Source organism: Oenanthe melanoleuca, chromosome 12, assembly GCF_029582105.1.
Source record: "Oenanthe melanoleuca isolate GR-GAL-2019-014 chromosome 12, OMel1.0, whole genome shotgun sequence".
NCBI classification, from domain to species: Eukaryota; Metazoa; Chordata; class Aves; order Passeriformes; family Muscicapidae; genus Oenanthe; species Oenanthe melanoleuca.
This window is the reverse complement of record NC_079346.1, coordinates 4,925,583-4,950,301: the sequence shown is the minus strand read 5'-3', so window position 1 is coordinate 4,950,301 and position 24,719 is coordinate 4,925,583. Positions and strand designations below refer to the sequence as shown.

General features: G+C 40.9%; 1 protein-coding gene across 1 annotated transcript in view; it reads left to right on the top strand.

The window, feature by feature from the left end:
• The first annotated feature begins 849 nt into the window (after positions 1 to 849).
• The window catches only part of TAFA1 (TAFA chemokine like family member 1), a 199,357-nt gene continuing 175,487 nt past the window's right edge, over positions 850 to 24,719 (top strand). Inside the window, exons 1-2 of the mRNA XM_056501559.1 lie at positions 850 to 1,429; positions 3,517 to 3,637. Coding sequence (XP_056357534.1) covers positions 3,520 to 3,637 — 118 coding nt within the window. The 5' untranslated portion in view covers positions 850 to 1,429; positions 3,517 to 3,519. The remainder of the gene's footprint in view (positions 1,430 to 3,516; positions 3,638 to 24,719) is intronic.

Below are 24,719 nucleotides of genomic sequence, written 5' to 3'. Positions count from 1 at the left end.
TCCTGTGTCACTTTGTCACACCCACCTGCCACCAATTGCTTCACTGTGTTAAGGCTGTAATAAAGACCTGTTCTGAGCATTGTGGCAGGGACCAGTATAACATTTCTGTTGGTCTGCAGGGCCAAGTTCTGGGTATGTATTGCCCAGTAAATTGCAGCAGCTCCAAGGAGTGTGTGATTTGTCAGGTAAACTCATTGCACCTCTCAGTGAGAGTCTCCACTGAGACAATGTCCTCAGGTGCTGAGATGGAGGTATGTGAGTGTAAGGGTACTTAGTGCTGTTATTATTTATGATTGTTTGGTGAGCAGTGAAGGTGGCACACTCTTCTACCACAGGTTATCCAGGGGGGGAAAATAATCACACATCGTGTTTTAGCACACATCCCGAGCTCTTAAAATGGAAGTTTCTGTTTTGTCTCCAAGCCCTTTTTCTTTTGTAGGCAGACATAAGAGCTGTAATACCAAGTGAATGGTATGTACTAAGTCTATACAATGGCTCTTTAAAAAAAAAAAATTACATATGGTACAAGAGGGAGAGAAAACCACTCCATTCCTGTAAATGGCCACTTAAGATGTGGAGAATAAATAACTGCAATAAATAATCTGGTGTAGCTGAGCTTCAGCATTTGGGAGTAAATCAGAAATCATTGTCTGCAGATGCCTCGGAAATGGAGTTGGAAGGAAAGGCTCCACTCAGAGTTGTGGCAGGATTTTTGGGAGGGTGCAGGAGTGTCTGCTCTGCCGTGTGCCTCTTTCCCTGCACACCCTTCCCGCTGGCAGCGTGTGCCGCTCTCTGTGCGAGGGGAGACACTCCCTCAAGTCTCGCTGTCCTCCCGAGCCCGAGCAGGGGGAGCGGAGCTGTGCCGGCGGAGCCAGCGCATCCCCGGCTGCGCTCCTCCTGCATCCCACCTGAGCGCCCTGCGGGCTCTGCTGCCGCTATTTAAACCAGCTCCGAGCCGGGCTGTGTCGCTTTAAGGCACATGTGATGCTCTCCCGAGCAGGGCTGTGCTGAGATCGGCTCCGGCACAGCAGCAGCAGCAGCAGCGCACGATCCGCTCCTCCCGTGCGGAGCCGGGGCTCGCCGCTCCTCTGGAAACCGCGGATCGCCTCCAGACCGCTCCGAAAGGCTCCTGAGCAGAAAGGGGGATGCCAGGAAATGATTTAAAGGTGAAAATGAGACGGTTTCCACCCCTCAAACCTTGGCCACTTTTCTGACGGCAGTCTGAGAGCTCAGATGTCTTCTTTACTCTGGAAACAGGATTTGTAACGAAAAAGAGATTTTTTTTTTTTTCTACTTTTAATCCTGATAAAGAAGATTATTGGGAAGCTATAAAAGAAATCCCTTATTGTGGTACAGATGGATTTAAAAAAGTATTAGATCTTTCCGATGAACACTACTAGAGTGCTCTGCTCTTGGTTGGATTACTCAGGTAAGGAGCTTCCTCAGGATTTAAGATTCAGAAAGCAGAACTGGAGCTCATCAGATAATAAGTGGAAAATATTCACTGCTATGTTTCTATACTAATGATAAGAGGATCTCTGGGTAAAATTGTGTGTGTGACAGTTTACTGATGAATGAGTGTGTGAAGAAATGTTTGTAAGAAATACTGGGTTTGAGCAAAGATATATTGAAATAGCACAGTTTGAGAGAGTTTTTTATATTTTAAAAAACCCACAGAAACTAATGATAAAGAGTGGGCAAAGTAAGTCTGCTGTCCATGTGCTAAGAACATGATGCTGGAGGAAAGACTCAGGAGCATTTAGCAGGTTGTGGAAGTTTTGCTCTTTGACTGGGATTTTTAAAGTTCAATTTAAATAACCTGAATACTTGAAATTCCCCCGCGTGAGACTCACCTTTCCCTTTGCCTTGTGGTATAAAAAGCACGGGAGCACCAATTATGACAAGAAGGTGTTAATTCCTGAAGACACAGGAAGCCTCCTGGGAGCTCCCTGATCTGAGGAGATTGAACCTATTTTGCAAGATAAATGGGTCTAAAAAGAGAGGAGAAAAAGTGCATTGTATACTGCAAAGCAAACAGTTGGAAATGAAATTAATTATACAGCAAGCAGTGCATCAAGCACTCAGTACAGAGAAAGGGAGAGCCTCATGCTGATCAAAATAATGTTTTGGTACTCTCTATTAATTATGCTTGTCAGTTTATGTGGTTCATTTCAACTAATTAGACTTAAAAAGCTTCCCAAAGACTCTGCTGCTTTAAAACCAGGGCAAAAAAAAAAAATTATTTACATGCATATATTTTATTACCACAGCATTTCACTATTTTAATATTGTTCATCTTCCTACTGTAGAAATCTCCTGATATTGCATGCAGGGGTTTTTTGTTGCTTTTTTTTTTTTTTTTTTAAAGGCATGATTTTTTCCATGTGAGAGATTTAATCTTTCAAAGTCTTTCTTGCTCTGTGAAAATGATGTTCAGCTGATTGGATTATTAGATAGAGAGCAGCATCCCATCATTGGCTGAGTGAGGAGAGTGCCTGAAGTTTGATTAATTTGGCCATCTGAAATGCAGCAGAAGGTGCTGTTAAGGGAACTGGACGATGTGTAGCGTAGCTGAGCCTTGCAGGCACTGAGAAAGAGCTGCTGAAGTTAACAAGTCAGAGGGAAATTCAGCCAGTTCCTACAGCCACAAACACAAGTATGAAAAAACACAGTTGTCTGCACTGGATGGCCAAGTGCACCAATAGACAAAGAAATTGTCTTTTCCTTTTGCAAAGGGAATATTTTAAAAATCTCAAGACAATCTGATTTGTGAAACCAAATTTTCCATAGAACACATCTGAAAATCTGTCTGGTCATACTCCAGTCCTTGTACATGCACAGGTCAAACAAAAGGAAGCTGATTTCGTCTAGGGATTAGAACATAATTCTGAGAAACAATTACTTTGTTTGGTAGACAGAAGCATGGTTAATAATTAATGCTTGCAAAAGCAAAAAACCAAACAAAAAATGTACTGTTACCTTCTGGGTCAGTGATAGCATTTTTAGTTTTGGGGATGGAGTATTCTGGCAATGTGTCTTGGATATCTTGGATATTGGGGATGTTTTATGCCTTTCTGCAATGTGTTTAAAGCAGCTTTGATACTGTCTGGACATCATGTTGGTTTTTTTCCAGCTGGTGCTGTGATTTTTTAAAAATTTGGTTTTTATTTTTAACTCCCCTGTAAATTGAGCTATGGATCAGTGTGAAAATATTTTCCAGCTTCTATTTATATTGTGTTTTTTTTAGTCCTCAGATTATTACAGTTTGATTTTTACCACTGAATTATTAAAGTCATCCAGGCTCCTGTGTTGATGTCTCTTTACCTGAGCTGTCCTTTTTGGGCATGACCTTTGTTGTACAACAATTGCATCCTGCAGGGGGGAATAATAATCAAAAGACATTTAGCAAAAGGAGTGAAAAAGAAAAAAATATTAAAGACAGTGTTGTAATGGAAGCTGACTATTCTTTGTGCTGTAAGGCATTGGATAATAATGTGTGTCTAATATTCTGTTTAGAGAATGGCAGTGGTCTCTGCAATGTCCTGGGTCCTGTATTTGTGGATAAGTGCCTGTGCAATGCTGCTCTGTCAGGGGTCCCTCCATCACACTTTCCAGCAGCATCACCTGCACAGACCAGGTAGGACTGAGCTCAGCTCTGGGCTTGCAGGCTCTCTGCCTGTGCTCGTGTCTGTCTTGATAAATGATTGACTAATCACATTTTTATCATTTAAGTTTTATGAGTTGTTTGCCTTTGTATTGAGCAGCATCTGTTTTTTGGTGAGTCTGATGTGTGTTGTGCTTTGCCAATCCTTTAATGTCATTTTCTAACAATTTCCCAACATAAGAATCCCATTGTGGGTAGTGGCTCAGTTTCTGTGTCCTTGTTTCTCTCTTCCTTTCTCCCCATTTGGTGAAGCTCTGGAAGCTCTATAGAACCTGGACACTGTGACAGCACAGCTCTGTGGAACTTTGGACTTATCTGACCCAAACTGGCTCCAGGTTTGTTCCTCAAGCCACCAGCACCAAACCTCCCTCAGTCCCCTGTGTGTGCTGGAGGTCAGGTGTTTGCTTGGATTAGAGGAGACACTCTTATACTGAGGTTCTCAAATTTACCTCTGAAAATTGATGGGGCTGCAGAAGTGTGACCTGGGGGGGAATTTGGGATTGTGAATAGAGTGCAGTGCCTGTAAAGGCAGAATCAACCCCACAGGTTAGCAGTGGAGAACACAGCTCACTTGGACTGCTGGGTCTGCAGGGACAGCACAGCAGTGGTTTTATTGTGTTTTTATTAATAGAAATGGATCACATAACTCCTTCAACTGCTAATTGCACTTTGAAGAATGTGCTATGCTAAAAATTGAGGTGGTGGCATTTTCTAGCACAGTATTTTCATCTGGTTAAAATTAGATGGGCTGAGAATGTCACTTAACCAAATTTGAATTCAAAGAAAAGGTGGGAGAGGCTACAAGAGTTGCAGAAATGAAAGATTGAAAGTGGTAACTCACAGTAATGAGTCATTTTACAATGTGGCAATTAATATTTTAATGTTTTTCAATTGAATGACATCCCTTCAAAGATAGATGGTCTTGAACACAGGTCTTTAGCAACTTCAAAACTCAAAGTTTTCCCAAATACATTTCTTGCCCAGAAGTCACAGGTATTGGCATTGTCTTGGTCTGTTGTAATAAAACATAAATGTTATAGATCAAAATCATTGCTATGTCAAGTCTCAGTACCCATGTTAGAGCATCCCCTGGCACTGGAAATTGGGAGTGCTTGAAGTTTGAGGGCTGTGGGACTTATTTGGGACTCACAGAGATTTATTATAATGCAATTATCAGTAATGCTGCTGGTTATTTGAGTGTGTCCTTAGTGAAGGAAAGGGGAAAAAACAGCCCAGCTAAGCAGATATGTAAAAGGAAAATGTAATACCATTTTATAGAATCAGTTGAAACAAGTGACATTATGAGAAAAAATGAGAGCTGGGCAAATCCAGAGCTCTGCAACATTTGCCTAAGCTTGAAAAATCACCTTTTTTATGAAGCAAGAACAGCAAGACACTGAATGCATACCAAATGTTGGGGAAATGTGAAAAATGGCAAAATCTTTCACTCAGGGATGTGCTACAGATAGAGTGAAGGTTTTACAGCTGCCTCATCACCTACTCAGAAGCAGCCAAGCTTTCCCTCCTGCGAGCCTGGCTCAGGCAGATTCTCTGCCCCCTACATGAATAAGATTGATGGTGTTCTGATCCCAGGCAGCCAATTTCAGTCTCTCAAGAAATAATCCACTACATTGACAGATGAGTGGAATTTGACATGATGTTCACCTCAAATTCAGATTGTGCTGCACCTGGGAAGTACCAGGCAGTGAGTGTCCTTTAGGGAAACTCTTAGATATTTTGGATGATTTCTGCTGTCACAACAGAAAATCAACACAGTGGGTTTTTTTTTATAAGGCCCTGAATTTGCAGCCTGCCAACTGAATGTGAAAGGTTGTACATAAAAGGGATGGAAATATGTTAACTAGCAAACTGAGTGATTTTAATGTATTCAACTGCAGTCCCTGAGCACACCCTATTTTTTCATATTTATATTATTAGGAATGCGTAGTTTACTTTTAGTTAGAAACTGTGTAAGTGAGATTAAAATGTTCAGCCAAATAAAAGTGAATAAAAAATGGATGCAGATGAGCCAAAGCAGAATTTTAGTAATTTAATATTTGATATATGAAATTTCAACTTACTGAATCGTAGCAAATGCAGCTGTAATCAATAGCATGCTCAGCATACCTTTTCTTTTAGTTTGTGGTCTTCCATAGATAATGAGCTGCTCTAAAATAAGAGAATTTGAGCAGTTCATCTCCATCATGGGGCCACTTTGGTACAAGATAATTAAAAAGGCAGGTTCCACCCCATCTTGTGCTTCTCGTGCTTGATGAATAGAAGAGTCTCACTGAGCACAGGAAGGTGCAGGTAAAAGATAAAATCCTCTTGGAGTGTATTTAGCATAATAAACTCTAACTGAACACAGTGGATTAGCACAGTGAATATATCCATCTGGACCATGGCAGTTAATCCAGTTTTGAAATCCTGGAAATCAAGGGCAATATATTAAAAGGTTAGTTTATCATCAGAGATTTCTGAGCTTGATCTTTTTTTTTTCTTCCCTGAAACTTTCTTAAGCAAGTATCTGAATGGGCTGAAATAGATTTTTACTCACTGTGCAATCACAGAAGCTTAAAGCCTCTTTCCAGTGCAGTATAATTTTTCATTTTTCTAATTCAGTATTTCTTTATTCAGCTAGATGACTTAGCAGAAGGTATGAACCTGGAAACAAATGTGATAAACTGCTCTACATGACAGTGTTTGTGATTGACTGGAGCTTTATTTCCTGTGAAATGTTGGCAGGTGGGCACAGGTAGGAAGGCCACAGTACAAGCTGCTTGCTTATAAGATGAACGATGCTGTATTATTTGTGTCTCTTAATTAATTCTTTGTCTCATTAAGAAGGTGAGAAGTTTGAGTGCTGCCCTTTAGTGCCCTTAAGTATTGGTGCCTGTTCCTTTTGACTTGTGTAGGTGAGGAGGAGGAGAACTGGGAGCAAACCTGCAGAACCCCATTGCAGTGTAATTCCCCTTGGGCAGCACTCGTGGCTTTCTGCAGGGTTTTTTATGACTATATTTCATTTTCACAAAATCCTGTTAGGCAAAGGATGTGTGAAAGCATTCACAGGAAATAACTTTATGTGGAAACAAATCTCCATCTTCTTTGCAAGCTTGTCATTTCTGTGTGATTTAAGAAGGAACAGTGGGAATGAAAAGAGTTCCATGCTGGTTGTTCTAGTCTCTAAGATAGACACAGATGTAGGGCTGTTGAATTGGCCTGAGGGGTTAGAGTGGACATGTGATTTATCTGAGTTATCTGAGTGCCTGTGATAGTTCATTGACCATCTGATTGACAGGATTGATCCTCCCAGCTGTAGGAAGTAGATGCTGGGATTTGGTGACACAACAAGATATTAGCAAAGTACAGGATTCAAAAAAAAAAATAAAAAATGCAGCCATCACCTTTTCAATCATACAATTCTTTGCAAAATTTTGACTTTGTTTCCATAACAAGGTATTGGCTCTGTCAGCTAATCATAGGTGACAACACTGGCCATGTGTTCCTTGGAAGGACAGAGGATTCACCTGGAAGTTTGTGCAAATTAATTAGGTGCACATCAAGTTAGTCTTGTGTGCAGCGTAAAGATGTAAGGCAGGCACCAGCAGGAAAAAGTACCCACTGTAGCACTGCTGACATCTGCAAATATGTTAATTAAAAATAGGTCTGTTCAGAGGAAGAAATCAGGGACTGAATCAAGGCTGGGATTTTATGATGCTAAACATGAAGTACCTTTTATTGTGACAGTAGTTAATGATGTGCCTATTAAAAATCTTCTCAAGAAGTGATTCTCTGTACTACATGTTACGAGATGGAAAAATCAGTCTCAAAGCAATTCTGCACCAACTAACAAGGAACATCAACCTAAGGATGCTCTGAGCATGTTTCTCAGAAGACAGCATTTTGCAGAAACCATAATCTGTGGCTGTGAGCAAAAAATGTTTTAGTTCTGGTCTTGGCTTTCCCACTGATTTTTTTATAGCCTTGGGGTAAACTGCATATTTTCATATTTCAGAAGGTCTGCTACCTTCATATGCCCCATATATGTGGCTATTCTGTTCAAAAGGGGCAGAGTTTTGAATCTGATTCTCAGTAAAGTGTAAATACAATATTTCTACTTTGTAGAGCAATTGAGATTTGGAAGGTGACTTCAGCAGGACTTTAGCTCTTGGTGTTGACAGAAGCAATAGTAACTAGGTAGTTACTATATAAAAGTTTCTGTGATTAGCAAGAATTGTGTTTCATTAATCACATGGTGTGAATGCAAACTGTTGCTTTCAGTATGCAATGTTCAAATTGCCAGGCAGGAACACAGCCAGCCACGGCCATGAAAGGTGACTGCTCTTGTTTCTTGCTGTGTTAATTAAAATGAGCAAATTTTTAAGTTCTAAAGGCTGATTCAGTTTTCATTTAAAACAGCAAATGCACAGGAAGCACCACAGTGCCCTGGTTTGTTCACAGTCAGAAAATCCTGCTCACAAGGAGCTGTTCCAGTCACTCACTGGAAAGATCTCCCTTGGGATACCTTTGTTATACACACCTGGCCTTCACAGGCTGCTCTTGAAAATGTGAAATTACCAACTGCTAAGTGAAGAAATCCAGGTTGTAAGTACCTACTGTGCTCCTGGTCACATCCAAAATACATTTGGATGTATGTGGGCACGTATTTTGTTTAGGAAGAGAACTGATGTGACAAAATCAACACTTAAGCATGAAGTAGGGTTTCTAGCAGCATGAAGGCAATGAACTGCCTGCTGTGCTTGTGTGATGGGCTTGTTTACAGCAGCAGACTTGGTCAGAAGCACTGCATCCTGTGATTTTGATTTTTTGATTTTTTTTTTTCTGAAAAATCAAACTTCTGAAACAAAACCAGCATGGCTCCAGGGTGTGGTTGCAGATAGGGTTAGCCATGGGGGGTTTTTGGGGTCTGTAAGCTGTTGCCTGAGACACAGGGGAATAAAGGGGAAGGGAAGGGTTGGCATTGCCAGGGATCAGGCAGGTCAGTGGCAGGAGGAGAAGGGCAGCTGGGATCCTCACAGCTTGGTGCAGGTGGGGGAGAGCTGTCCCCAGCCACACTGCTGAGTGTGATCCCTGTTACTTCTGATCCAGGAGATGGAGCAGTTGATGGGCTGTGAGCAGCAGCATGGCCCAGGTGTGCAGTGGGAGCCTGAGCAGCCCACGGTGCCCAGGGAGGCTCCCCAGGAGCTGCTGGAAGTGGGGCTGTGCTCCCTGTGTGCCCCCGTGGGAAGATGGTTTGTAAGGATGGTGCAGAAGGCAATTTCCCTCAATGAATTACAGCTGTACTGATTGCAGAGAAGTGGAGACAGCCTTGCCTGCCCAGTGAGGATGGGGGTTATAAAAGAGTGAGCAGCTGGACACAAATTACAGTTGGAGTTTGGGATGGAGTCTGCTGGCTGTGCTGGGAAGAACAAGGGACATGCAAGGGACATAAGGTAAGAAGTTGTTGTGTAAGGGACAGGTTGGGTTAGCCAGTCATGCAGAAGAAAGAAGGAAACTTGCAGAGAGGAGAGAAGGAGTCAGTGCTGTGTGGAGTTGCCTCAGAGAAGGCATGTAAAGTTTTTAATAAAGGACTGGTGATGGTGTCAGACCAGTCCATCTCAACATAATTGCTACAGGTGCACTGAGTGCACTCCTGTGGGTACCCTCACTGCACACTTTGTGCAGAACAGCAAAATGGCAAAGTGTTCCCAGAGGGACAATGGGATGCTGCCTCCTGTTTGGAGGCTTTGACACTCTCTGTGCCCTGGTTGAGTCCCCCTGCTCTGCCCTTCCTCCTGACAATGCTCCTGTCCCCATCCTGTGTCATTTCATCTCTCCCTCAAGCCTCTCTGCAGGTGCAAAGCAAATCCCTCCTGCCCTGGGGGAACAGGGGCTAAAAATCCCCTCTTGCAGTGCTGGCCCTGGCAGCATCTGCTCCCCCTGTGCTGAGCCTCCCTCTCCAAGTGCAGCCTTGGGGCCCTGGTGACTCATGCAGGGACCTTTCAGTGCACACCACTATTTGCAGCTCACTGTCATGGCCTTAAAGACTCTGAGAATTCATTCTGGGGTGATGTAGTCCCAAGGAAAATTTGGCACCTACAGACATAAACCCCAAAGGCAAACTGCATTGCTCTGCACTGAAGTATTTCTGCTGATAACATCAGAAACATGCCTTTAATGATTAGCCTGCTTTAATCCCAAGCTCATTTATATTTTAAAAGGTAATATTCAAGTGCATTGCTTTATAAGATTGATGTGTTTTCCCCTATAAATTTGATATTATTTTATCCTTTACTGTCTATAAACTTTGTATTTCCTTCTGAATGTTTTTCTTTCCACTCTGTGAAACCAACCTTTGCTGCAAGCAAGATTTTTTTTTTTTTCCTCCTGGTGGAACTCAGCATTTTTTTGCTGTTTTCAGATGCCCTATACAGAATAGCTTTCTCCAGCTGAACTTATTCCTTTGCATGGGAATGATGCTGGAGCTTTCTGTTCATTGTGCCCTGGGTAGGCACCACGAGGACTGCAGCACAGTTGGAATCTAAATTTATGAGACTCAGGCAGTGATGCACAATGGGGAATCGGGGGTGTAAATTAAGCTGAATGAAGTTACAAAGCCCAATGTTTCTGTGACTCATATTTCTACACTCTATTTAGATTGTTTTTTGACATCTCTCTTGCCTTCTTTATTTCTTTTGGAGAAACAGTTTGCCCCTTTTCCTTCACAGTGGGTAAAGAAAACACTCCTGCCCTTCTTGAAAGGTCACTTCAGTGGCAGCAGGGTGCAGGATCACTGTTGCTATCATGATAATCAATAACTGTGTCCTACTATTCCACTGTAATCTTTATTTTGAGAAAACAGCTTGACTTGGGAACTGAATTGGTGACAGGAATGGAAGATTTTACTGGTTTTTGGATGATGTGAAAGTGATTCCTTGAGAATCAGCAAGTACATGAGCAATCTGTTGTCTGGGGTGGGTTGTGCAGTGTCTCCGGGTTCCAAGTAACCCAGGGAATAACCTGCTCTCCATGAGCAGCTCCCACCCAGACACTCGTGCTGGGGAATTTCTGGAATTGGGTACAAATATTTCTTCCATAAACAGTTAAGTTTTATTTGTATACCATGTACCTTAACTCTTACTAAATGAATAGGCAACTAAAAACCAGCTTAAACAGTGATCCTTGTCTCTTGATTATCAGGACAGCTGTTTGGTTCAGGTTAAAGAATGTTTTTAATCCATCCTCACACATGATCCAAAGATCCTACTGGATTAATTTAGTTTTCTGTAGTTGACAAAGCTGAATCAAGAACCCTCATTTTGAACCTACTAAAACACAGTGAGCAAAATACACTGTCAGTTAAAATCTGTACAAGTGAAAATTATATCTGTAAAGAACTTGATTAAAAACTCCTATGAATGTACACATCAGTTTGTTGGAAAGAGAGGAACCTGTGACTGATTTTTCTATCTCATAAATAATGTCAGCAACCAAAGGCTCTACAGATCAGCCTAGGTGCAGGCAAGGATCTTTTACACTCTGATAAAACTTTATTTTTACTGTCCTCATCAATGCTCTCCAAAACTGCTGCTAAATATTTCTGGCAAGTAAGGCTTCAGTGCAATTGTACTGTGTTGTTCAGGATTTATTAATTATAATCTTTTCTTGCAGAGTCTATTTATATTTCATCATGACATTAATTGGTTGCCAAAACAAACTAGAGTTAATGGTGTTTAATTAAGTGGTTGAGAGCAAGCAAGGACATTTTATTTGGAAAATTGGTTTCATTGATTTACATGTTTGTTTCTTAAAAGAACATGCAGAAATGAAGGGAATCCATTGGTTAGCATCTCTTGCCTGTGCTGCCCAGGAATCACAATAACACAGTGGTGATTTTGAACATGTTCAGGAGTCTAAAAGTATCTGCAGTTCATATATTTGCCTGTATAAACATATTAAAAAGTAAGTGTTCACATTCTGAATCATTCTGAATTTAAATAAAGCCAAAAACCAGACAGAAATGAGATCAAATAACTGTCATTAAGGTCATGTTCAGAACAGTGCATTTTGAAAAAAATACATTTTAGAGATTTTCATAGCTTCATTTTTGGACTGGCTAAAGGTGTTGAGGATAAGTAAGCTATGGTAAAATGCACTGAAATATTATTAGATTTGTATTTCCTGTAATTATATTAATAAAAAACCTCCATTGTTTTATTTCTATGATATAGTAATTCTTACACTTTCTTTTGTTTAAAAATTTTCTAATTTTACTGTTCAGAAAGCTTTGAACACTAGCCTATTTCATGTTTTAAAGCCCAAATTGGAACTGAGTAGGAAACTCTATGAACTTAATATTTGGGGCTTTTGTTTGTTTTTAAGAATCACTTTCCAAAGCTGTAACTTTAAAAAGTGGCTCAATATCCTGGTGCCTTCTTTATTTCTGCCTTGATATTCCTCTTTGGGGGAAAAAAAAAAAAAAAAAAAAAAAAAATCTGTGTAGGTATTAGCAGCTACCCAAAACAAGCCATCATCCTGATAGAGGCATAAATCCTTTCTGGAAGCATAAATTCAGATCTGCCTGTGGCTGCCTCTTTCCCAAGAGGAATCAAGACCACAGGGAGTTCAAATTCAACACCACGGTGAACATGAGGAGGGTCCTGTGTGTCCTTCTGGCTGCTACCAGCTCTTGTTTTAGTTCAGAGCAGCACTGAAATTAAAGTAGGTCTGGTTTTCAGAAGTTGCTTTTTTTTTTAATACAAGGATATACTTGCCATTAAACAGCAGAAATCTGGGGGAAAATCTTGCTTTAATCAGAAGCTCTCACAGCTAAGCTAACACAAATTACTGTGACTTTCATTAACACATTAAATTCCTCTTTTTGGTTACTTGCATGGAGTGCTTTCAAATTTGGGTGGTCAGCCAGCCAGAAGTCACTGCTGTGTTAAACAAAAGAACCCCAAGGGATGAGTTGACTCTCACAGGAGCTTTTGAGTTCATAATTGTTTTCAGTGTGCTGGGGCAGGATCTGGCAGAGTGACTGTGTCTAAGCCAGCTCCCACATCTCTAGTATAATTATTTCTTTAGCAATATCTCTTTGTGAAGCTTTAAAATGCAGTAATTTTTTTTTCCCTCCAGGTAATTAGAAACTGTGTTTCCTCAGCTGAAATCACAGTGCTTTCTCCATTAAGTCAGCTGCCTGGGTGGTGTTTATCCTAACCTTGTTTTGAGTTTCTCCAACAAATAGATGACTCCTTTAGTTCTAATTTAGTTTCTTAGTATTTCTATTATCTCTTTCTAGTTGGCAGGCAAGGAAATCAGATGTGCATCAAATGAAACCATTTGTCATGGATTAGTGCGTGCAAATGCCTTGATAACAGCAGTAGACAAAAGCTGTGAATGTCTGAACACTGACTGAGGAAGAGAAAATTAGCAAGGCCAAAGCAGCACTGATAGGTGTCCCTAAATGAGATTATTGGATGCCTAAGAGCAGGACAATGCTTCTGTGCCCTCCCTTGACATTTGACCTCTACTGAAATGTTAATTCATCAGGAAGTTCACAGTGAAGCCTGTGAAATGGGGAAGTGTCTGGCAGCTCCTGGCTTTCCCAAGAATAGGGATACATCAGGACCTTCCCATCCATGGAAACCCATCTGTATCCCCAGCAGAGGTGGAGGATGGGGCTCACAGGTGGGCAAAAACAGAGAAAAAACATTAATGATCCTCCAACCTTGTGTATCCCAGTTTGCCACAGCACAGTGGGAGTCAGGAGAGCTGCCAGGCAGACACACTGAATTCTGTGGAGGTTGAATGTATCCTCCTCAATGACTTATTTGGAAATATTTTGCATTTCCTTCTTTCCCCGAGGGCAGAACTGGGTAATTGCTTAATGCTGATTCCTATGTTGATAACACCCTGAATTGAATGAGTTGAGTGGTTATTAGATATTTATCTCATGCTTGTCGTGGTTACTCCAGTTCCATCATTAGCCTGCTTGGTCTCCTCTGAGTCCTAAGAGGTAAATGTGAGCTCTGGAGTTCCCCACTAAAAGGGTGGAGGGAGGAAGAGCTGAAACACAGTGATATGCTCATTGAATCTCTTGTGGTAATAAACTTCCACGTGCTTGAGTAATTGTAGCAAAATTTCTGTTGTGACAATAGTTTATTTTTTAGTTTGAGGGAATACAGGGTAACAGTCTGCATTTTGAAAAGCAGCGTTGTTTTTGTTGTGTGACTAAAGCAGTGTAAATAATTGAATTTTTTTTTTATATGACAGCCAAAGCAAGATATCAAGTGTTGGTGTGCTGCAGTATTTACATTTTGAAATTAGTTTAAAACCACTCAATTGTTTTTCTGACTAAGTGGAAAAGAAAAAATAGAAAACAAAACCTGAAACAATTTGACCAATTTCTAGACACTGAAAGAAGAGTGAGGAAATGGCCAGATAAATAAAAAAGACTTGGCATGATACTGCTTCTTTCCTTGAATAGATTTAATTCAGAGTATCTCTAATCAGAAGCTGTGTCCTGCTTTAGGGGCTGACTCTTCATCTTTCTCCCTGAAGTAGAGCTGGGAGGGAGAATGCATTCCAGCAGGGAAGAGCTTTGGTGGTCACCCCACCACACCAAGGCTTTGGGTTTTTGATTTTCCAGCAGCCCAAAGCACAAACCTCTTTCCAAAGCTTTGTGTTGAGGTCCCAGCCCAGTTTTGTGATATCTTTTCCTGCTGTTTCCCAGCTCAGTGGATGATCTCTTGCTGTCGAATCTTAGAGCCCCAACTTTCTGCCAGCAGAAATAGAACAGGGTGTAAAACACTTAGGATTTTGATGGCCCTTCATGTAGAATAGAAAATGTAGATTCATTTCAAAGCTGACAAAGAGCTGATTATTTATGTTCCTTAGAAAAACAAGGAAGAACGGCCAAGAATCTTTTTTTACCGTTATGGATGACTTTCCTTGTATTTTCACATCGTTCTTTTTTGAATCATGACAAAGTGAGATTAAACAACAAACAGCCCCTGAGATCTGTCATTTTCCTTCCAATGATTTGCATAGGAAGGTGCCCATAAATTATGGAAGCAGTTACTGGATAGTGTGAATGCACAAGTACTTTGTGATATAATTTTGAGAAGCATCCTGTGTATTATATCAGCACAAGATAATGATGTTAGTTATTCTATAAAAAAAAGCTGCTAAACATTTTCAGGGCACTAAACCTTGAGGCAAGGGTGTTAATTTCTTTTTTTTTTTAACATAAAATTGAGAAGTTTTATGCTGGATTATATAACACTCTGCCTACCTCTCTTCTTATTCATTTAAGCATCAAAATTACAAAAATCCTCAGTATCTTAGACCCTCTCCTTTATCGTAAATCCTCCTTCTGTAAATGGGAAGCTTGGGAAAGATGCTCTAAGAAAAGCAGGCTTAATTCTGTTCTGCTGCAAAGACTCCTTATTTATGGCTGCTTTTATTGAATGTATTTCCCTTCATTATTTCTTGAGGATGGTAGAGGAGAGGGGAAAGTATCATCTCCCAAAGTGAGGAAATGTGGATATGCACATGGCCAGGCTTGCCTAACTTTTTGTTCTCTGTGGCACAGGAATATTCACTGCTATGTGAATCTGTGCATTATCTCATCTTCTAGTGCGGAGACCCATTTTTAGTGTGAGAGCTGGAATCTTCACACAAATTTGCTCTTCCCTAATTTCTTGTTTTCTCAGTACAGCCCATAGTGGGATGTTCACAGCAGCAAGGTCCTAGACAGTCTCATGGGTAACTCAGTGCTAGAAGTTTCTCTTTGACTGACCAGGTCTTGCCCTCAGTTATTAAATATTCACAAGGGTTTGGGGTCTGGCTGCATTCCTGCTGGACCTGATGAAGACTGAAATGTTTTCAGCCCTGCTGTTGCTGAGAGCATCTTTCCTCATTGTCCAAGTGCCAGTCTGGAACAAGATGTTTCCCTTGGGACCACGGCTTGTCATGGACCAAAGCAGGGGACTGGCACTGAGAGGGACAGCAGAAAATCCCTGTGCTGTGCTGGCCATGGGAAATGGATGCTGCTGCCTTCTTCAGATTCCCCCCTCCAATCCCTGAGAGAATTTCTGCTGCCCTAGCAGCAGTGAAGGTTTAAGGTGTGTCAGAGCTGCCCTGGCCAGGCAGCAGCAGCACACCCTGGCACTGCAGGAGCCCAGCACACTCTGGTTTTCCATGTTCCTTTTCCCTGTGCCCAGGGAATCTGGCTTTGTCTGTCCAGGGACTGGCAGTGCTGCTGCTGAGCTGTGTCCCAGTGGGGCACACATTGTCCACTCTCCTGCCTCCACAAGGCAAAGGCAAAGCTCCAGCTTGTTGCTATTGGGCTAGGGCAGCAGCAAAAAGGATGCAGTAACAAGACTTCATTCATGCAGAAGAGAAGTAAAAAGCCCATTTATTAAAGAAACAAATCATTTATTTAGAGTAGATTGTGGGACTAAGGATAGAAGTGGTTTCATTGGTGCAAGGCAGGTGACACCCCTGGTAAACCTGCTTTCACCAAAACATCACATCTCTCACACATCCAGCAGGTGCTTAATCATTGTTATAATCCTTTCTCATGTTTTCCTTGAGCAGCTTGAGAAAATCCAAGCCTGCTTGTTCCCTAGTGTTCACCAGAATGCCACACCAGCTTACCTGGGGGTTGAAAAGGCACACTGCAGGCACAGGGCTTCTGCCACTCTTTGGGTAAAATCACTCACTCAAATTCCCCAATTTTTTGTTATTTGTTACCTGTCTACCCCAATAAAGAAGATATACTTCTAATATTTTTATTTTACATTCTGTGTTCTGGTGGCCACAGCTAGGCAGGCCTCAGTGCTCACAAGGATAGGTTTTCTAAATGAAGTACTTAAAATCATAAAGGATAAATGTATGAAACTTGAAACCAGTATCAATTACCCTGCCTTTGTTCTTCTCTAGAAATATTTTTCTTATTAAATTTTGAATTATGATTCCTGTAACAAATTCTAAAGCATATCTATTGACTCAAGTGCAGAGAATGCTCAAAGTGCCATTAAGTCTGCCATGACTCTTTCTGTCAATATTTCATATTTGGGGAAGTGCAACTCATGCTGTAAACAAAGCCATGGTAAACTGGGGAAGGTAGTGCCTGTATGTCCATACCACAGCTTTACTGTAATCCAGCTCACTTCTTGCTCTGCATTCCCCACATTCATATGGATTTCTTCCATGGGGATTTCAGGCACTACACCCCTCTGTATGTGGCAAGATTCAGGAGCTGCAAATCCATGAAATCAATCCCCACTTGGTGATCTTGCAGTAAATACCACCTGAGCTGCTGGTTTGTGATAGATCATAATTGGGATTTAGAGCTGTTTGCCAGCCTGGTGGGCAGAGGGGGAAATCTGCTCCCCTTGGGAGGCTCCAGCCTGGCAGCCCCTCACCTGTGTGTGATGCTCAGAGCCTGGCAGGGAGAGGAGGCTCCAGAGATTCCTTGCTCCTGCAGCTGTGACTGGGGATTTAAGGAAATAGCAGGCTTTCTTTTCTTGCCAAACATTTTGCTTCCATCACACCTTTGGCAGTTATAAGTATATTAATTATCGTTTTTATTATGTAATTTATAGCTCTGAAATATCAAAATGTGAGCACATCTGTAGGTTAGGTTTAACTTTTACTGCTCTGTTGTATATGGATATATTATTTCTGTATTGGCAATATTAAATCATTCTAGTTGAAGAGTTAAATATCTGGATTTTATTATTTTTTCCCCTTCTACCAGAATCATGTCAACATCACAGCATCTTGCCCAGCTGTTAGTATATGATGTTTTCTCCTTATAAGTCTTTTGTATTGTCACACAATATTAAAGAGTGGAGGATATAACAATTTCATCTATATGCTTTCCTGTAACTTAATTTATATTTCTTAATTTTTCAAGGAGGGAAACTTCCCCACCTGTGAGGAGAAAAAGAGAGGTAGACTATGAAACATTGTTCTTAATGGCAGCAATGAAAGTGTTCTGTGATTTGGGATGTTAGGGCAGGTCTGCTGGGAAATGGATTAGTAGGCCAGGAGAGGGTATTGTGATCAAAGTGCATAGTAAATTAATTTACCTCACACTCCAGCAATTTATCACATAGATATCACCTCTACATGTGTAAAGATATATGAGTATGGATGTGATATTGCTCTAGTGCTTATATCTTATTCCTGAACCTAAATAATTTAACACTCCTGCTTTAACCTTATTGAAATATTAAAACCCTGCTATTCCTTAGATTTGGTTTTGTTACAGCTGTTCCATTACATTTCTGTGTCATTATGACACCCGTTGGTAACTGCAGCCCAGACAGGTCTTTGGCTGTTTGAACAGAAAGCAAAGCTGTTTTGGGCTGCTAAATGCAAAGAAATTTCATGATGAGCAAGGATATGCTTTGTAAAGTAGGAGGAATGACAGATTCACTGACATCAGGAGCCTTTTTAAAAAGAAGTTTTTCATTTGCTCCCCCTTGCAACTTTTGGCTTGTAGTCATTTCCCGTCTCTGGAGCAGTTCTGAGTGCTTTTTCAAGTTGCACTAGTTATGCTGCACAATTAGACTTGGCTGGTAAACAGTTCATTAAAAATACCCACTTCAAAGCAAGATGAAAGGCAGCTTTCAGAGGTTTTGTTGGAGAATGGAACAAAATAAAGATCTATCCACCTATTGTTGAAGAGCCTCGAGGTCAGGGAGTGGAGGTGGTGCAGTGCAGCTGGGCATGGGGAATATTCACATTCTGCCTGAATTAAGGGAGGGGAAGAGATTTTCTTTGCTGCTCTTGGGCCAGGGCAAGGGGCTCTGCTGTGCCTTTGACCAAAACCTGCCTTGCTCCTCTTTCCCATCAAAATCCCAGGTGGCTCCTCCTCAGAAGGTTTCAGCTGTACAGAATTTGTGCTACCAGGTGCACAAAAATCCCCTGAGAAAAGCCCCATTTATCTCAGTGGCTGTGCTCAGTGAGGTGAGCTGGACCCTGCTGCTCCTGGAGCTGGCACAGGGCTGCAGAGAGATCTTCCCTCTCCTGCCATTCCACAGCCCCTTTCCAGTAATTCCTGGGCTCCTGTCTGCAGACCCACCAGTTCCTCAGAATCCCTTTCTTGCCAGTGTTCCTTTAATTAATTACTTATCTCCAGGTCTTTTTAAAAAATCTCTTAATTGGTGTATGTAGCTGTCTGTTTCCCCTAAAGTCTGAAACCATTTTATGCTCATCTTATCTAAGTGTACAATCAGCTAAATTAATACTAATTACAGTTTCCCAGGCTCTCTTGAATTCATTTTCTGAAGGGAGAAAAGTTTTCTTGATGTTTATTTACAAGTAGAGGTCATGAATATCCCTGTATTAATCTTTTTTGATTACTAACACCTGATAATTCAGACTGCTTCTTCCTAAAGTATTTTTGGTTCAATTAATTTGCTTTTACTGCTGGATCTAACACACATTCTGCTATAGTAAATCACCTGCTAATGAAAGTAAATCTTCTTAAATCAGTTCAGACTTGCCTTGTTAGACTTTCATTTGAGGAAAAAAATGCACTTAAAAATACTTACAGAAAATGCAAATAAAAAATAGTTACTCAGATGATTCATTTTAGTTGAAATTTTTCAAGTAAAATACTGTGACCCTTAGTATTTTTGAGTGGGTTTGACCATCATCTGTATTTTTCTTTGTAATTTTTTAGCATAGAATTATTAGTGTTTCTTGTAGGTTTTTTCTATATGAGTTTCAGAACCTCTACTATCAGTATGAAAATATGACCCAAGGAAACCATGAAAGGTTTTCAGAAGCTCATGGAACAATGAGCTGGTGCAAATATTGTAACTCAGACTCCAAAACAATGTTGTCTGCTGTAAATAATTTCACCCTGCCTGTAACTTGAGTATCATCTTCAGCTTGTGTCTTCCTGGCTGTGTCTGAATCATTCTGCATGAGCCATCTGAGATGCAGCTGTTGAAGTTTATATGTGCAGCCAGAAGTCTTATTAAGGTTCTTGTTTCATGCTCTGATTATTCCCACATTTTGTTACACTGGTGTCTGTCCTTAGCCTGTACCTTGTCTTCCCTCTGTCCTGGTGTCTCCTTTTCCATTGTATCAGTTGTAAACTACTTGTTTTGATTTTTTAATAGTATTTTTGTCTGTTCCCAGCAGATTTATTTCCTGTTTGCTGTGTTGCACTCACCTTCCTAGGTGTGCCTTGCACTGGGCAGGTTTTCATGTTGTTCATTCCCACAGTACTTTCTGTACTCTGTCCAAGCACCAAGCTCCTTTGGCATCAGCTGCTGTTGGGATAGGGGATTAGGTGTAGAAATTGGTCTGATATTCTGTAATAATTTATTTATTACTGCAGAAAGAAAGATTATCTAAAGAAATTTTATCTTCAAAAGCCTCTACTTAGGATAACAGATAAATGTTCTTCAACTCAGGTGACTTTATCTCATCTCCAAAGATATCTCCTGGGACAGAGTGGTTTAGGTACCCAAATGCAGGTTTGTGATTTTCAGGCATTCAGTTTAAAAGTTGCATCAGTGCTTCATTTCACTGGGTCTTAGTTCCCTGAATATCCCCCTGTCATAAAATGATTCTGGGCATGTCCACACAGTGCAAAGGAGCACAGAGTGTCCAGCTGGAGCCTGCACCAGCTCCAGAGCCAGCTCAGGGGCATCAGGACACATTTCCTCTATTAATTTGGTACCTCCTTCCCAGGCTGGGCTACTTTGTGTTGCTCAGTATCACATGTGCTGATTGCAAATCTGCTTCTGCATTCAGGTGTTCAGAATAGCCTATTTTTAAGCTATTATATCATCCTAGGGGCTCATAAGACCAAAATTCAGTGTTTTAAGCATTATCTTAATTGCACACATTTGTGTTCATGAAATGCTTCTCAGATTTTGTTAATGAACTAAATTATCAGCAAAAATTGTTAGAAGGTGTAGCTAAAATTTGATATTGATTGACTCGCTTTTGCCTGTGGCTATGGAGTGCCCTGGTTTATTATTCTGAACCAAATTTTACTCTCTGAAAGAAGGAAGATGTTATTAAAGTGAAATATATGTGTACAGCCAGGCTATTGCCCTACAAACTGTGGTGATAAACCTGAGGCTTAGGTACTCCTGAAAATATTCCCCATAGAGAAGGACGTACATTTGTTTATAATAAGTCAGGGATTTAGAACATGATTTCTGCTGGTGTTTGTAGCCCATGCCCTGGCAGCAGTCAGCAAACTCTTAATTAGCATCTAAACCCAACTTTAGGGCCTCAAGGGTGACCTTCACTAGAGGGGAGCAATGAGACACTTTTAATTTCCTAATTACTGAGTGGGGCTAATGGATGCACGGTGACATCAATTCCACAAAAACTATTCTTGTTCCTCTTGGGTTCCTTGGACTCCTTTGTGTGTATTGATTGCATCTCTGCCCTGAAAAATGTATAGGCAGTGTGAAATAAAGCTATTTTAGCCTGAGGGGCTGTGAGATCAACACTGTCACTGTGTACAGGGTAATTTAAATGTGATATTCCAAACAGAGGGCAAGTTGCTGTGCTCCTCTCTACTGAAATAATAATTATTAACTGTGCTCTGTTTTTAAGGAAATAAATGTGAAATAGGGGCTTTCCTCAGAGCTGGAGGGCTTAAATTGCTCCCATGAGTAGCAGACATTGTGCCATCAGTTAAGAGCAGCAGCTGAGGTCACTGGGGCCAGTTTAGGTCAGTCAGCTGAGGTCACTGGGGCCAGTTTAGGTCAGTCAGCTGAGGTCACTGGGGCCAGTTTAGGTCAGTCAGCTGAGGTCACTGGGGCCAGTTTAGGTCAGTCAGCTGAGGTCACTGGGGCCAGTTTAGGTCAGTCAGCTGAGGTCACTGGGGCCAGTTTAGGTCAGCTGAGGTCACTGGGCTTTTTCAGCCTGGAGGAGACATTAAAGGCAGACCCATCACTGCTCACCAACCCAAGTGACTTAGGGCAGGTTCAGACCTTGCTGATCCATGGATCAGGGACCTGGTGCTGGATCCAGATCATGAATTACACCAGGGTCCTTCTTCCCCTCTAGTTTTCTCCACCTCTTATTAACATAGTTCAAGCTTGTGTAGTAACCTGGAACCAAGTAACTGCTGTGCATTAAAGTACATATATTTACTGGTGTAAAATGCCAATAATTGTGCCATATAGCAATTACACCAATCCAAAAACTGCTCCTCTAAATCAATTTGACATGTGTTGTCTTCAATGCTTTTTACCAGTTTTGCATAATGAAGAATGGTAAATCAGTGCTTGGTCTTTCCATGTCATCTGCTAATGTTTATGTTTTCCTATGTCCCTCCCCTGTATTTGTCACTGCTGGAAATTTAGTGCTTAAATTGGTTAAGTGCCCTTGATTCCCCTTGCTGCTTTTGCTGGTCTCTCTCTTTTTCCCACTTTGTCTTCTTTAGGGTGAGTATCTTACACTAAAAAAGAGCAAAACTTAAATATATTCCTTCTGTACTGTTGTTTTTTGGGTTTTTTTTAAACTATTATGTTTCTAGCTTCCAAAGTGTCAGATGTTATGGCTGAACTATCTCTTTTTTTTTTTTCAAACCTGACATTGTTTACTTTAGAAATAGCTTGGAGAAGGTAGAGCTGACATATGACTTCAAGTGGAATTGCATCTGTTTTGTTAACTCTTGTATCATTTAATGATTTTTCCCCTTTAAAAAGAAAAAAATCAAATCACAAAAACAACTAAAAAAAATCAATTGAAATGCAGTTCAACAAATGAAAATAACAGTTAATGTTGGCCTTCAAAGTGAAGCAGGGGGAGTTAATGCTGGTATTCCCTCCAGAGCCTAGTGCTATTTTTCTTCCTTTGATAATACCAACAAAGTGGAAGCAGCTTGGGCAGATTTGTGTGGGGAGGTGTAAAAATTGTGGGAGTGTGGAAACAGCAAAATAAATTTATCTTCATCCCACTACAGTGTGTCATTGCAGCTGTTTATTTCAGTGGTTGTTCCACAGAAAATGCCAGAGCAGAGTCATTTTCTCTGCTGCCTTGAACTGGCTGCAGCACTGGGGTGTTTTCAGGTGATGGAAGGAACAATGACCTGGGACAGAGGCAGCTCCTGCTTCTTCACCAGGAAACAAAATCCTGCTGCCAGGAGCTGTGCCTGTGCACAGCAGAAAAAGTGAAAACCTTCTGAGGAGGTGCTCGAGGTTGGAGAATGCTCTTTCCTCTCAGATTTGGAAAGCCACATCCTGTATTTTTTTTTTTTTTCCCTGTGTCCCTATTTCTGAAGGGAGCAGTGGGACAAATGCTGAGGTTTCCTCTGGGTTTCTCAGCTGCTTTCTCCCTCTCACTGGGGAAGTGCCACGAGTCACTTGTGAAAACAAGAGTTGGCTCCAGGAGTGCTGCTGTGGTTGTTGACTGGAGAGGAGAGAGCTCCAGCACCCCCTGATGAACCAGAGTTCCTGCTTTTGCAGGGTTTTGTGTTTTGGCTCCAATATAAATTCAAACTGCTATTTTTTTTCCAGAACTTCCACGACACTTGAGTTGTTGCATTGCAAAGTGACCTCACCATCTGTTCCCAGGTTCTCATCATACCTGGCCAGAGACAGGTGTGACTCTGGGTAGAAAGGGGAGAGGAGAGTTTTGACAGTAAATAAATGCAGGTTCTTTGGTGTTTATTAAAGCATAGTAACTCTCATATTTAAACAGAAAAATAGCTCTTGCAAATGCATTTCTTTTTCCCCCCTAAAGTTTATCTGCTGCTATATGTGATTCTGGTGCTCCTATACTTAGAAATGCTTAACATAAATTATGACCTAATTAACATTTGCATGGTAATCTAGACTTCCTACAGCTTATTCTCCTAATTAACACATGACAAATGATCAAGAATTAATATTTCATTGAAACTTAAGTTGTCCAAGAAAGTCCATTAATGCTATGAAAACGTTTCATTCCCTTATAGTTTTATAGCTGACAAGTGTTCTGTTGCAGTTGAGACTATTATATAATTGTGTCATTAAAATTCTTTGCTATTAGAAAAATTATTGTAATAAGGATGAGTGGAGATGTTTCAGTTTTTTCTTGAGTTGTGTCACAAATAGATGAATCCTGACATGATCACCTGGGCTGATTAGGGCTGGGGGGACTTTGGGTTTCTCTGTCATTGCTCACTGGACCACAGTGAGATTCAAACAGGTGCAAGGAAGTGCAAAACCCACATGCTGGGTTTTATCTGCAGTGTGGCTGCACCAAAGGGCAGTGTCTGCTCTGTGGAGCAGATCTCAGGTGAGCCCAGGGAGGCCACTTTGGGCCCTCCATGTGTTGCCTCTTTGGAGGACATGAGGTTCTTCAATTTCTCATCTTAAATGGAAGGCAAAGTACAGTTAAAACAGAGAGCTAACACTTCAGGACAAAATACTTTCTTTAGATCTACAGGAAGAGAGCCTGATGACTTTAGTAAATGTGTATAGGCTTAGGATAATTAACACTTAAATAATAATTAGCTGCTAAGTCATATAACCAAGAAACTGAAGTTCTAAATCAAGGTTGCAATTAGGGTTACATGATCAATGCAGCACAAAAATCCAATAAGCTAATTCCTCAGTTCACAGTGATTAAGAACTGGCCATTTTTGCTGTGTGTTTTCAAGCATTCCTATTTCTGGGCACTGCTAACCCAAAATTTGAATACAGCTGTGTTTACTTGGGCTGAAATACTAAGTTTGGTTACATTTATGAAACTCCAAAAATTAAAAATAATCAAATGAAAACAGATTTTCTTCTACTTGAATCCCCATGTAAATATTATCACTAAAATAATAGGTATCCTTTTGCAGGAATGTAAGCCCATCTTTGTTGTTTGGCCATCAGATACATCTCTACAGGCACCACTTGCTCCATTACTTTTAGATAATATGTCATCATTTGTTCACTGAGCAATAAATCCTTAGTGATTAATCAATCAATGCCTATTGGTTTCAGAAGGAATCTCAGCTGCTTGTGAAATACAGGCTCTGCTCTCTAAGGAAAGAGCAGAAAACATGCACATATTAGACTAACAT